Genomic DNA, 12,417 nt, shown 5'->3' on the forward strand with positions numbered 1-12,417 from the left:
TTCAACTTGTAGTGAAGGGTAAAATATAAAGTAACCCAATAGTAATTAATGAGGCAGTGAACAAGGGCAATCGGATGCATGTAGATAGCTTACGTGGAAAATACTTGACAACCTAAGCATGAAATTGGGTTTAGTGGCAATATCTGGTTGGTTCAATGACGCCGAAAATGCCCAGTCCAAGTCTTCTCATCAAAATAACATAAAATAAAATCCCCTCAAAACGACTCCATTTAATTTCCCTAACTTTCCATGTACTAGATCCAGTGAAAATTTTAAACAAACTAAAACAAAATTTGCAGAGAAACACAGCAGCAGCCATGGCAGCTCGCAAGAGAGCTTCAGCGGCAGATACAAAGCCAAGCCCTCCTCCTCAAACCCAGGAAACAACCACCCAAATTGACCCCCCTATCGCTCCACCTAAGAAAGCCTTAATCTTCAAATTCTGTCTTTTCTTTTCAATCCCATACTTTTACCTTCTTTACCAACACTACACGATCGAGCAAGAACTTAGGAGATCCATCCTTATCAATGCTTCCCTTTGTGTTACCGGCTTCTTCCTTACACAGAGAATGATCCCTGTTGCTTCTAGATATGTTTTGAAACGCGGTTTATTTGGATTTGATATTAACAAGAAGGGTACCCCTCAAGGCACTGTTGAAGTGTATGTCCAAATTCCTATCTCTTTTTTTTTTCTTATAGGAAAATGAAACTTTGGGTTTTAATTGCTTTTAAATTTTGCTGATTGAGGAATGTTTTAATTTGCAATTTCGATTGGTTTAGCTATATTGCGTTTGGATTTTGTTCAAGATCATAAGCTGAGTATACTGGCTAGATCTTTGTTTTTATTATTTTTATTATATATGTGTATATATATAACTTACTTGTTTAATAAATGTCTCTGTTTTATCATTTTATTATCAACTCAATGACTTGTTGAATTGTCTTTAATTTAGACCCTCAACGTCGGTTTACTGTTCTTTTTAGAACCTTTGTTTGATACTATTAAATTCTTTTTTTCTCCCCTAATTCTGTTGGCAGTGCTTGCAAATGCTGATATTATTTACCATCATGCTTTCGAATCATATGCTCAAGCTTGTTTTTTCTTTTTCCATTCATGAAATTTATAAGAAAAATGAAGGGAAAAAAAGGCAACACTCTAATTAGTAAAGGCTGCTTCGGATTCTGCAGGCCCGAATCATTGGGAATTGTTGTAGGCATTGTTTTCTTGGTATTGGCTATTCTATTCCAGTATTTTAACTTCACAGCTGATTCAAATGTAAGTGTGATATTTCCATGAAGTTTCTTTCTGCTTTTTTCACTTTTTTTTTTAATTTTTAATTTTGCAATCTGCAGTTGTATTTTACAATATCAATGAAATAGTTTATGACATAATTCAAACGCTAGCAATGGGTTTTACCATTTTTAAGGGAAGAGAGTTGACAGTTTAACGTATAATTATTGGTGCATTCTATGGAAGTGAAAAGTGGGGTGTAAAGGGTAGCGACAGAAGGAAAAATAAGTAAAAGATTGAAAATGGGAACTTTATTAGAATGTGTAATTAAGGCAAAGTGGTGTAGGCTTATAGCAAACATAAAATAGACTAAAACTCTAAACTCGTACGTTATTCCTTATGACCAACTGAACTAGTTCATAGTAATATTTGTTCTTATTCTTGTATTTTTATTGGATTCTTGTCATATTCCTTCCTTAAACCAAACATATATTCAGGAAAACCATGCTATTGAGTTTTTATAGACTGCTTCTGGTAGGTTTTGAATCAAGGATAAGGATATTGGTATATTATTGTTATTTGTTATTCAAGTAGAGTTAGATGTAAAAATATTACGTAGTTGAAGTCATTCTAGAATATGGTTTCACTTCTTCAAATCTTTCTTCTGTTGTTAAGTTCTGTAATTGAGTAGACCAGAGAGAAACTGTTATGTACCTGACCTCAAGTGGTTTGGCTTAAGGCCTAGTTAACTTGAGAAAAATGCTGGGAATGTTGAACTTTGAGATAACTCCACTTTATTCTAAGAAATTTTTATTCCTTATTCCTCTTCTTCTTCTTTTTTTTTTTTTTTTTTTGTACTTGTCACATTTAGCGCTGTTAGTATTCCAACTTTAAGGTAATAAAAATTTTGTTTCTTGTATCATAATTTTAGTGCGAGTTCTCAATGCATTAAGTCTGATGTTTAGCTTATTCATGCAGAGTTTAACGTTTTATGCAATTTAAGAGCAATCTGTTGCCTATTGTTTATTCAGTGGCTCGTTGAGTATAATGCAGCCTTAGCATCCATCTGCTTCATGATTTTACTTGGATTTGTAGATGATGTCCTGGATGTCCCTTGGAGAGTGTGAGTATATCCTTAGCCTCTGGTTTTCAGCCTGTTAATTATTTAGAAGGACGTCTATGGCTTCTGAACTAATGCTTAACAAGATCCTCACTTTCTTTTTTGTGAAGAGCAGGAAACTACTACTGCCGTCAATTGCTGCACTTCCATTGTTGATGGCCTATGCTGGACATACAACTATCATCATTCCAAAGCCTCTTATTTCATATGTTGGGCAAGAGGTGTTGGATCTAGGTATGGAACAGTACCAAGTTAATATGGCAGTAAGAATAAGAGCTTTTTGAAATGTTGATGGTGTTTGTTCTGTTGGTCTCATTTTCTTGTGGTAGGATGCCCCATTCTCTTTTCTTTTCCTTTAGGGTCATCAACCTAACTCTAATAAAAGCTATAATCTCAATGTGCTGGCTACTGGGCATGTGGGTTCATCTTTAGTTCAAATCATTTAGGGTTTTTACCTTTTCAAATGATTTCAATTGACGTTCCAAGTTGTTGATTGTGGCCAGATAGAGGGGGCTTTTGGTTAATTCCCTACCAGGTGACCCTTCTGTTCATAGATTAAGCAGAAGACATTGTGTATCTTTTTAGGTCTTCCTCGATGCACTTTTCAGCACTTAATTTTTAAAGTAAAAGTACGGCTGGACAATGATTAAGTTCTAAAACTTCATTCTTTGTTGTCTTCAAGGGGGAAAAAAATTGCCGTGGCACAACGATATTAAGAATGGTAATTGGTTAGTTGAATACTTACCCTAGGATAATATATTATGGAAGAAACTTGGTCTGGACCTATGGTTTAATTATGAACTTAGTATCATTGAGCCATGCCAAGCAATCAATCAGCATGATTTGTTTTCAATGATGAACTGCATCATAGAAAGGAGTCTGTACATACTTGCTAACATGCAAATATATTTACTTTTGTCCTTGTATTTTCAGACAAATATTCGTCTTTGAACCATTGACACTCCAAATTTTTACCATGTTAAAATTGTGTCTATATGCTCAATACACGTTGGAGGGTACGTGAAGATATAAAGGAATGTATTAAGATATGCCTTGGATATAGTTGGAGTTAACATTAATCTTTTTGTATGAAAAAACAGAGGGCCAAAGTGTTGGAGTCAACATTAATCTTTCTATGCGTGAAAAAACAGTGGACCAAATATAACTATAATTTTTTATGCAGATTTTAGAGTTCAATTTGGGCATAAAAGTTGCCTTATCTTGTGTTATCTTCATTTTCTCTCCCATTTTAAGATACCTTTTCAGGATTAATCCATTTTGAACTTCTAGAGCTTTTTTCGTTCTTTTTTCTTTAAAGAAGGAAATCTCAATTTGTTTCTGTACATAGAGCATCAAGTCAGTGGGCTGTTTATCCTTGCAAGGAACTAACAGTTAGTTTTGTTGTGGCAGGATGGGTGTACAAATTGTATATGGGGCTTTTGGCAGTATTCTGCACAAATTCTATTAACATTCATGCTGGTTTGAATGGCCTTGAAGTTGGGCAAACAGTTGTGATTGCATCAGCTGTAAGCATAAACAGTAATGATATTGTAAATCTGGCATTGTAGTGCTCTAACTTCTTTTTGAAATTTTACAGATTTTGATACATAATTTAATGCAAATTGGAGCATCTTCAGATCCTGAGTATAAACAAGCTCATGCTTTCTCTATTTATCTTGTGCAACCCTTACTAGCCACTTCCTTGGCCTTACTTTCCTACAACTGGTAATAATCCTGGCATTTTGCTGCCGGCTGTTTGCAACTTCTTCTTAGCTAATAGTCTTGCTAATGGCTTTTTACTCTTGTTTGTAGGTATCCTTCTTCAGTTTTTGTTGGGGATACATACACATATTTTGCTGGAATGACCATGGCTGTAGTTGGAATTCTGGGACACTATAGGTGTGTGTTCCTTGCCATAGGTTTCATTTGCCTGGTCTTTGTTTACATACATGTACGCATGAATTTATGTATTGTGTAGGCATGTCCTTTCACCCAAATGTCATAATAGTAAACTCAGTGCTTTCCGAGTTCTGACTAAACATTTGGGAATTAACACGTCTTATTTTTAAGATTAAAAAAGAAAATAGTGATGCAGTAACCTGGCAAGTCAAATTGAAGACCATGATTTAAGAAATGTACTTTATTGTCTATTAATGGCATGTTGGGTCCTAGAATATCTATCCCCGACAAAACAAAACAAAATTGATGATTTTACCGTTATTCTTTTTCTTTTTCATTTGATGTTGATTTTTGGCACCTAATTACTGGGTAATACAATACATATTAATTGATTAGAAGCAGGTACCGCTGAGTTATAAGCTTCATGCTGCCATCTGCTATTTTGCTGTACTTGGTGGTTTATTGTTTATTTTCTTTTCATGGCGACTAAAATATTTTGACTTATCATCAGCAAGCTTTAAAGTAGAGGGGCTATGCTTATAAATATTGATTAAATTTCTTTGTTCTTTCTGCTTTAAAATCTCTTGTTCCAGTGAAACACTCTTGATTTTCTTTCTTCCTCAAGTGTTGAACTTTCTCTTGTCACTTCCTCAGGTTTGATCTACTGCTCTCTCTCTCTTACTATATATAACTTGACTAAATAATGTGCAAAACATCTAATTTGCATTTTCATAAATTCTTTGTTAGCTTTCTGGCTATGTTAAATGTCCCCGACATCGTCTTCCGAGGTAACTCTTGATACCAGTATCAGACTTGGACTGCAAGCATCAAACTTTTCTCATCTCTTTTATCATTAATGGCTTTTGTATCTCTAGATTCAATCCTGAAACTGGATTACTTACTGGAACACGTGATGGTACACTCATAAACTTTTACTTGAGAATGGTTGGGCAGAAATCAGAAAAGATGCTTTGTATCCACCTCCTCCTTGTTCAGGTGAGTTTTTCATGTTTGCGTTCGTTCATTTTTATGTCATCTAATCCTAACAAGGAGTTAGCTAGGTTCTGGATGCTCTGAAGATAAACCAATTTAAGCAAACATATAGCTTGTGATAAATGGTTGTAGTTAGAGTGTGTAAAGTTGAATGATGTGTGAGTACCATGTTTGTTGACCAATGTCTTATGTGGTTTCCCATTTTTATTAGGCCCTAGGATGTTGCTTCTGTTTCATGCTGAGATACTTGCTGGCTGGTTGGTACAAATAAGGTGGCAACTTTAAAGAAATGCAAAATACTTTTGCTATACGGGTTTGTGGTGTAAAACAGGAGAAATGATTTTTTCAGCTGAGAGAAATGAACCTACTATCTTGACATACCATTTTCATTTTGACAATTTATATATTTGGTGGAAGACAAAGTTTGAGAATATTAGATATGGGGAAACCAAAGCCACAAATACTGTATTTTTGTTTGCGTTAGGAGGTCCGTGTTTAAAACTGTACATTGATTCACATAAATTTTAACTACTTTTTTATACATTGGGGAATTCAGAATAGGATAGAGGGCTGCAATTTGCAATTTTTTTAGTGCCCATTGTGTGTTTTATTGACGTCTTGTTAAAAAATTTCACTTTGTGTATCAATTATTATTTCGACAATTACAGAACTTTAAAAAAAAAAAATTATTAACGGTACAATAGTTGGTTACTTGGTTCAACAATTTTTTATATATATGAGTTTTGCCTAAACAGCAATCCAAATCAAGTTTTAGATGAGATATAAGTTTAATCCACTGATCAAATTAGATATTTTCAAACAAATTAAAAAAAAAAACAATAATGAACATTTTCTCCAATTCAAGATGATTGGATTTTTAAAAAAAAAACTTGCTTGACTATTTTTAAAGTCGCGCTCCTAAGGCCCATTAGGGACTAGATTGTAATACATTAGTAGCCACTCACTCGGGTCTTAAAAAAAATCTGGGTTTTTAATATGTAACTTAGATAGGTCTCACTTGAAGATTAAGGGTAAGGTGAATCATGAGAGGATAGTGAGGCGGGTTTGCCAAGAAGAGCTCGTAGACACGGCTTGCAAAAGGGATCCGCGAGCATAGGTTGCAAATCGAGCTAGGTCACGGCCTCAGTTTGTACACACTCAAGGAGTGTGCAGAAAAGACCGTGTGCCACTTAGGCCATCCAAACACATGTCTAACAGGTACGAAGCCTGTTTAGGATATCAGTCTCAGGAATAGAAAAGACTGCGTGTGTCCAGCTGGCTTGGAGTTCGCAGAGAATCAAGACAAAGTAGTAGAGTCCCGGTATGAGCTGGAATAGTACTTTAACCATATGTATAAATACCCCGACATTTCTATCAATAAAACATGAGAAAATATTACTCAACACTTTATATTTTAGTTAAATGTTGTAAATATGTGCATTAAAAGATTCAAAATTTTTCTATTAAAAGATTATGGCAAAAGATCTGTTAATTTTTAAGATTTAATAAAATTTGTAAAATATTTTTATGTGGATAAGAAATAAATATGTTAAGTTGATAAATTCTAATAAAATTTTAAAGTAAATTTATAAGATTAGTATGATATTATTTAAGACTGTGAAGATAAATTTGGAGCGTGGGTTAAAAGTTTGTATTTAATACTTAGATGTGAATGGGTATCAAAATGGAAAAGAAATGTGGAGTACGAAGATTAAATATAGAAACAAGAAAATTGGAATACCACATTGAGAAAAGTGCCTTTAGGACTGACTTTCACAAGGTAAGTTAATGGTGTTATATGCCATTTGATAATTACGATTTACAAATCAACGGGAATATCCCATCCCAATATTCTGTACGCACAAGGCCAATTGCTTTGCGCCATCTCCAAAGCTCCTCTCCCACTATTAACCTCTTCAAACAATTTAACTCTCTATCGCCCATTCAAATGCCTACCTCCTCCTATTTCACCATTTTATCCAACTCTTGTCTGGCATTGCTCTTCCAAGCTTTCTTCATCTCCATCGCCGCATCTTCTGATCATCACACGCCTGAGAACCATATCCGAACACGGGCGGATGCACCCTTTAAAGTTGCGTTATTTGCCGACTTGCACTTCGGGGAGAACGCCTGGACGGATTGGGGCCCCAAACAGGATGTCAATTCTACCAAGGTTATGTCTAGTGTGCTGGACACTGAAACTCCAGGTGATTTTTATCTATCTATCTCTTTTTATTTATTTATTTTCAAGTACATGTAAAACACCAAAATTATAATGGTTACATAAAAGAGAATACATAAGTGAGTAAATGAAATATAATTTAATTAAGTTTTAAAAATTAAGAAATAAATAGAATAGAAAGATGGTGTTTTAATCTCATTTGGTGTTTTCTATTGATAAGCAGTACAATCTTCATCAAATGATTTTCAACATCATTTCAGCATATTTAGGGTTTTTTTTTTCTTAATCATTTTATATACATACACCAAAGCAAGTCATGTGACAACAATTCATAAGGAAACATATCTTACAAGGTTTTTTCTTTTTGGGATTCAATAATTGTGGTATTACACTAAAAGGAATACATCAGAAAATGTAACTCTTATTATTATTTTTTTAAGAAGCAGAATAATGTTATTTTATTTTAGCAAATTTTCAATAATTAAAATATGAAATGTATTTAGTTCTTATTTTCTTATAATAGAAGCATGAAAATAAAATTAAAATGTTTCCCTCAAATAGGGGTTAAAGATTTGATATTTAAAATTGTTTAAAAAAATACTTTTTGTGATTTATGTACGTGAACCAAGTTGAATTCATCAATTAAAGAATTTTCCAACTTTTTCCAGCATCCCACCTAAAACTAGTTAGTAATATGTCAACTAAATATTTTACTGTTTTCTGCTATCCACAGCTAAGGGGCAAACAAATTTGTGATTGTCAATTGACATCTGATCACAATTATCTGATATTATACCTGGTTAAAATAGGGCACTGAAAATGCCTGGAAATTTTTTTGAAACAATATCCTCTTTAAATGAAACTAAATACTTAATCCTACTACTAAACCCTGCTTCCTTGTTTATGTATTTATTCATTATTAAGAAACAACATACTTGACAGATTTTGTAGTATATCTTGGAGATGTTGTTACGGCAAATAACATCCCAATTGCAAACGCAAGCTTATATTGGGATCAGGCACTCTCTCCAACAAGATCCAGGGGCACTCCATGGGCTAGTGTGTTTGGAAACCATGATGATGCACCCTTTGAGTGGCCAATGGAGTGGTTTGCAGCCTCTGGAATTCCTCAGCTTGTTTGTCCTGTGCCGAATTCATCATATTCAGGTAAGCAGCTGGATGATCAAAATGAATTCCCATTAATATTCTATACAATGAAACCTACCAAGTAAGAGATAATGAAACTTAGGTGCTTTCAGGAAACAATTACTATTTGTTTGCTGAAATCAAGAGTTTCTTTATCAGGTGAAGAATGTAGTTTTTGGGGAACATCACGATTGGAGCTGATGAAAAATGAGATGGATAATAATGTCTTATCTCTTTCTAAAAGCGGACCTCAAGATCTATGGCCAGGTATATCCAACTACGTACTCCAAGTCTTGTCGAAGGAGAAACCACATACGCCTTTAGTGTATCTCTACTTTCTAGATTCTGGTGGAGGTACCTATCCAGAAGTTATATCAACAGCTCAAGCTGACTGGTTCAAGCGCATATCTGAAGAAATCAATCCAGATTCAGGGTACAAAAACGGGTGTCTTCTCTCTTTGATTATTTGAATAGTTTTTGTTGGTGTCTTATTGGATAGGATTCTTGAAAAAATACTTGAAATTCTTACTGATTTTTACGTGTTACATTAGGTTAGATAACAAGGGAGGGAAATGAAGTGGAATGGATGGATAATTTAACATATTGGTCTCATGACATTTGGCCTTAGAGGAAAAGAAGACATCAATTTTACCAATTTGATTAAATTGTGAATGAGTTTATTTCGAGTTTTGATATCTTCTGAATAAAAGAAGGATGCTCAATTCAATCAAACGAAGAGCGTGTCTCAAAAATCTGATTTTCTCTATGTTTTCTTACAATAAAAGAAATGTTATTGTACAGGGTCCCAGAACTAATCTTTTGGCATATACCAAGTAAAGCTTATAAGAAGGTGGCTCCTAAGTTCAGAATACACAAGCCTTGTGTGGGTTCCATTAACAAGGAAAAGGTTGCTGCTCAAGAAGCTGAAATGGGTATCATGAAGATTCTTGTTAAAAGGCCATCCGTCAAGGTGATTTCATGGATAAATATGCTTTCCTTTTTAGAGTCCTATAAATATTGTCTCTTGAACTATTCTCTGGGGTTGGGAGCGACAAATTTCTAAGGTCTAGACTTAAGATTTTCAAGTTGGAAGTTGCAATTTCTAAGTTTGTTGTCTTTTGGAACACAAGCAACATATATACCTATGTTACTTATATGCATGCAAAATATAGTTAGGTCAAGACAAAAACACGCCAAGTGATGGCAACTGCTAATATTTGGGTCTCATAAGGGTGGGCAAAAATAGTAATTTCTCAAGATGTTCATTGGAGTCTTTATATATATACATGTGTGTGTGTTAAAGTTCGTCTTTTCCTGCTCTCCCCTCATTCCTAGAACCTGCGTCATGTATTCTAAGTGGAAATCTGTAAGGAACTTTCTCCAGAACACGATATAGTTTCTGGCATATGCATTAATTATCAAATATGCTCAAAATAATTTATGGCTAAGCTCAGACTTTACCGGTGGGCCTTTCCATTGCTTGTATAGCAGGGCAGGAAATCCTTACTCTTGAGATTTAATATTACTCCTAATATTTCTTTTCCATTTCGATTCATGAACTAATGGATTGCTAATAATACATAGAAAAGGAATGAATGTTCTTACCATCTCATTTGGGATCAGGTCCTTGGGCATCTAGAGAAGATTCGAATCTATCTGAAGCTCAACTAGTCAATGTATACATCGAGCTCCTATAAGACATCTTAAATTGTTTCTTTGTTCTAGCTTGTGTTAGAAGAAATCACAATATCTAGACTTACTAAAGCCATTGCTAAAGGAGTATGCCATGAACCAATTACTGCAGCAGAATTAGATTAATCTGGAAATTTAAGAATGTCAACTTTGCATGTTTATTTGAAAAGGTGAACTGAAGAGAGCCCAATGCAATGAAACTTGGAGGAATAGTTTGAGTAAGATACTTGGTAATTTTGCTATATGGACCCGAACTGTATGTAGTAATATTCATCACCAAATCAGAAAATGATTCAATTAGGTTGAATGGATATTAACTTGTTAGTTTTGTGAATGCATGGTGGCAGGCAGTGTTTGTTGGGCATAACCATGGATTGGACTGGTGTTGCCCATACGGGCAGCTTTGGCTTTGCTTTGCTAGACATACCGGTTATGGTGGATATGGAAATTGGGCTAGAGGATCTAGAATCCTTGAAATCAACGAGAGACCCTTCTCTATAAGCTCTTGGATTAGGATGGAAGATGGTTCAGTTCATAGTGAAGTGATCCTGAGTTAATTCTCAACAAATTATTAGTCTCCGAGGTATTGTGTCCTGTTTATGCTATATTTATCTGCCTAATCATTTTATTGCAACTAGTTTCTTCTTTTGCAGATGGTAAAAAGCCAATGTAGGGACTTTTAAGTTACAAATTTGTGCAATTTATAGGGAAGTAGAAATGTGAAAGTCATAATATAAACACTTATGGATGATTCTTTTCTTTTTTGAACACAATTAAAAATGTTTTGTTTTCTATCTTTCGGAAATGGCATCTCAAAACATTTATTTATGTTGAAATATTTTCAAAATATATACAGTGTTCCAATAGTTGTAAATGAAAGTTATAAGTAACTAAAAGTTGTCACTTTGTTTTTAATAAAAAGCTGTCACATTTATACTGATGAATTATGTCTCTTAAATTCAAAAGTTATGTCACTTAATTATTAACAAATAGTCATAATTATTTAAGTAGATATCTATTGAATAATTATGTTTATTGCTAAAAATATGACTATTTATTTGGTCGTTATGTCCCTATGAAAAGACATGAGACTTTTTATAAATATGAGAGAAATTTCATTTGTATGACACATCTAAAAATATAGGAATATTTTTTTTTCTATTTCTCCCACCATTTTTATATTCATAGATTGTTTTATAAAGAATTTCTGAAATTCATATCTTTGCTATGCTCTGCTCAGTGTTTAATGGACTATTTCCGTCAATACAAAACGTAGATAGTCATTGGGCTTCATTGTATCTTCAAGGTTCATTTGTTAGTAACTCTTTTGCACACCATAATATAGACGGGGGCGAATAGAACTTTAAAGAAAATGGCATTGATACACGTCTTGAAATCTTGATTAATTTCTCATAAGTTTATTTTATCCCCACACACTAAAAATGTATATCTGTGTGTACTATTTTCATGAATATAATACTTTTCTATTGTAGATAATCTCTAGTCATTTTTACTGAATCAGATTCATTATATGTTATATTACCTTATGTTGAAACCTATTCGAAAATCGACTTTTTATTTAAAAAAAAAAGCGAAAATGGAGTCTCCACCAATTTTTTTTTAATTAGTTGTGATTGGATCACCTCAACTTGGTCATTTTAATAAAATGTTAGATTTACCACTTTTGATGATTTTCAGTCTACAAAATCTAAGAAATGGGTAAGGGAGTCAGTTACGTATGAGGAAGGATTAGTGCCCTCATAATACCCAAATTTAGTACCTAATTGATTACTTAATGTCTTAGTGTCGAGAGTTGAGAACTCAAAGAAAATTTAAAATACGATTCCCTTCCTGCATGACTTGATTAAAATATCGCTCACTAAGTTAAATTTTGTGGAGAAGGCCTTATCTCAAGTTAATCGAGAAGGAAATATCATGCCCCATAAGTTAGGGCACGATGTCTCGAATCTCTAGAAATAAGAATAATCTCCATTTGATTATTACCTAAATCCTATGTGCTTTCATTTTAAAAAAGATATTTGATTACTTCGGTTCAAGGAGAAAGTCATACTCCGTAAGTTAGGAGCACGACCCATCGGATTCCCCAAATAAAGAATATTGCCTCGGTCTTAAATCATTTCTTATGCGTTTGTG

General features: G+C 33.9%; 2 protein-coding genes across 3 annotated transcripts; both read left to right on the plus strand.

Annotated features, from left to right (window-relative positions):
• Nucleotides 1-133: 133 nt before the first annotated feature.
• Nucleotides 134-5,944, plus strand: LOC108457486 (uncharacterized). The gene is made up of 11 exons (XM_017756581.2): nucleotides 134-661; nucleotides 1,189-1,276; nucleotides 2,263-2,354; nucleotides 2,467-2,585; nucleotides 3,762-3,877; nucleotides 3,949-4,076; nucleotides 4,164-4,250; nucleotides 4,844-4,904; nucleotides 4,998-5,038; nucleotides 5,126-5,246; nucleotides 5,455-5,944. The coding sequence occupies exons 1-11, from the start codon at nucleotides 318-320 to the stop codon at nucleotides 5,512-5,514; spliced, it is 1,257 nt and encodes a 418-aa protein (XP_017612070.1). The 5' UTR covers nucleotides 134-317; the 3' UTR covers nucleotides 5,515-5,944.
• A 989-nt stretch (nucleotides 5,945-6,933) lies between these two features.
• On the plus strand, nucleotides 6,934-11,099 carry LOC108454845 (probable inactive purple acid phosphatase 16). 2 transcript variants are annotated; one of them, XM_017753446.2, is made up of 6 exons: nucleotides 6,934-7,450; nucleotides 8,368-8,592; nucleotides 8,731-9,004; nucleotides 9,373-9,541; nucleotides 10,611-10,846; nucleotides 10,917-11,099. In XM_017753446.2, the coding sequence occupies exons 1-5, from the start codon at nucleotides 7,042-7,044 to the stop codon at nucleotides 10,818-10,820; spliced, it is 1,287 nt and encodes a 428-aa protein (XP_017608935.1). In that variant the 5' UTR covers nucleotides 6,934-7,041; the 3' UTR covers nucleotides 10,821-10,846; nucleotides 10,917-11,099. The 2 variants fall into 2 exon arrangements, with proteins under 2 accessions (XP_017608935.1, XP_017608934.1); XM_017753445.2 differs by having other exon boundaries at nucleotides 10,611-11,099.
• Nucleotides 11,100-12,417: the final 1,318 nt, after the last annotated feature.

This window comes from Gossypium arboreum, chromosome 9 (assembly GCF_025698485.1).
Source record: "Gossypium arboreum isolate Shixiya-1 chromosome 9, ASM2569848v2, whole genome shotgun sequence".
In the NCBI taxonomy this organism is placed as follows: domain Eukaryota; kingdom Viridiplantae; phylum Streptophyta; class Magnoliopsida; order Malvales; family Malvaceae; genus Gossypium; species Gossypium arboreum.

Coding starts and splice junctions, on each gene's coding strand:
- LOC108457486 (XM_017756581.2), top strand. CDS start 318: ATGGCAGCTCGCAAGAGAGCTTCAGCGGCAGATACAAAGCCAAGCCCT. Junction 1,277..2,262: donor ACTTCACAGCTGATTCAAAT/GTAAGTGTGATA, acceptor TTGTTTATTCAG/TGGCTCGTTGAGTATAATGC. Junction 4,905..4,997: donor TTCTCTTGTCACTTCCTCAG/GTTTGATCTACT, acceptor ATTCTTTGTTAG/CTTTCTGGCTATGTTAAATG.
- LOC108454845 (XM_017753445.2), top strand. CDS start 7,042: ATGCCATTTGATAATTACGATTTACAAATCAACGGGAATATCCCATCC. Junction 9,005..9,372: donor GAAATCAATCCAGATTCAGG/GTACAAAAACGG, acceptor GTTATTGTACAG/GGTCCCAGAACTAATCTTTT. Junction 9,542..10,610: donor TTAAAAGGCCATCCGTCAAG/GTGATTTCATGG, acceptor GCATGGTGGCAG/GCAGTGTTTGTTGGGCATAA.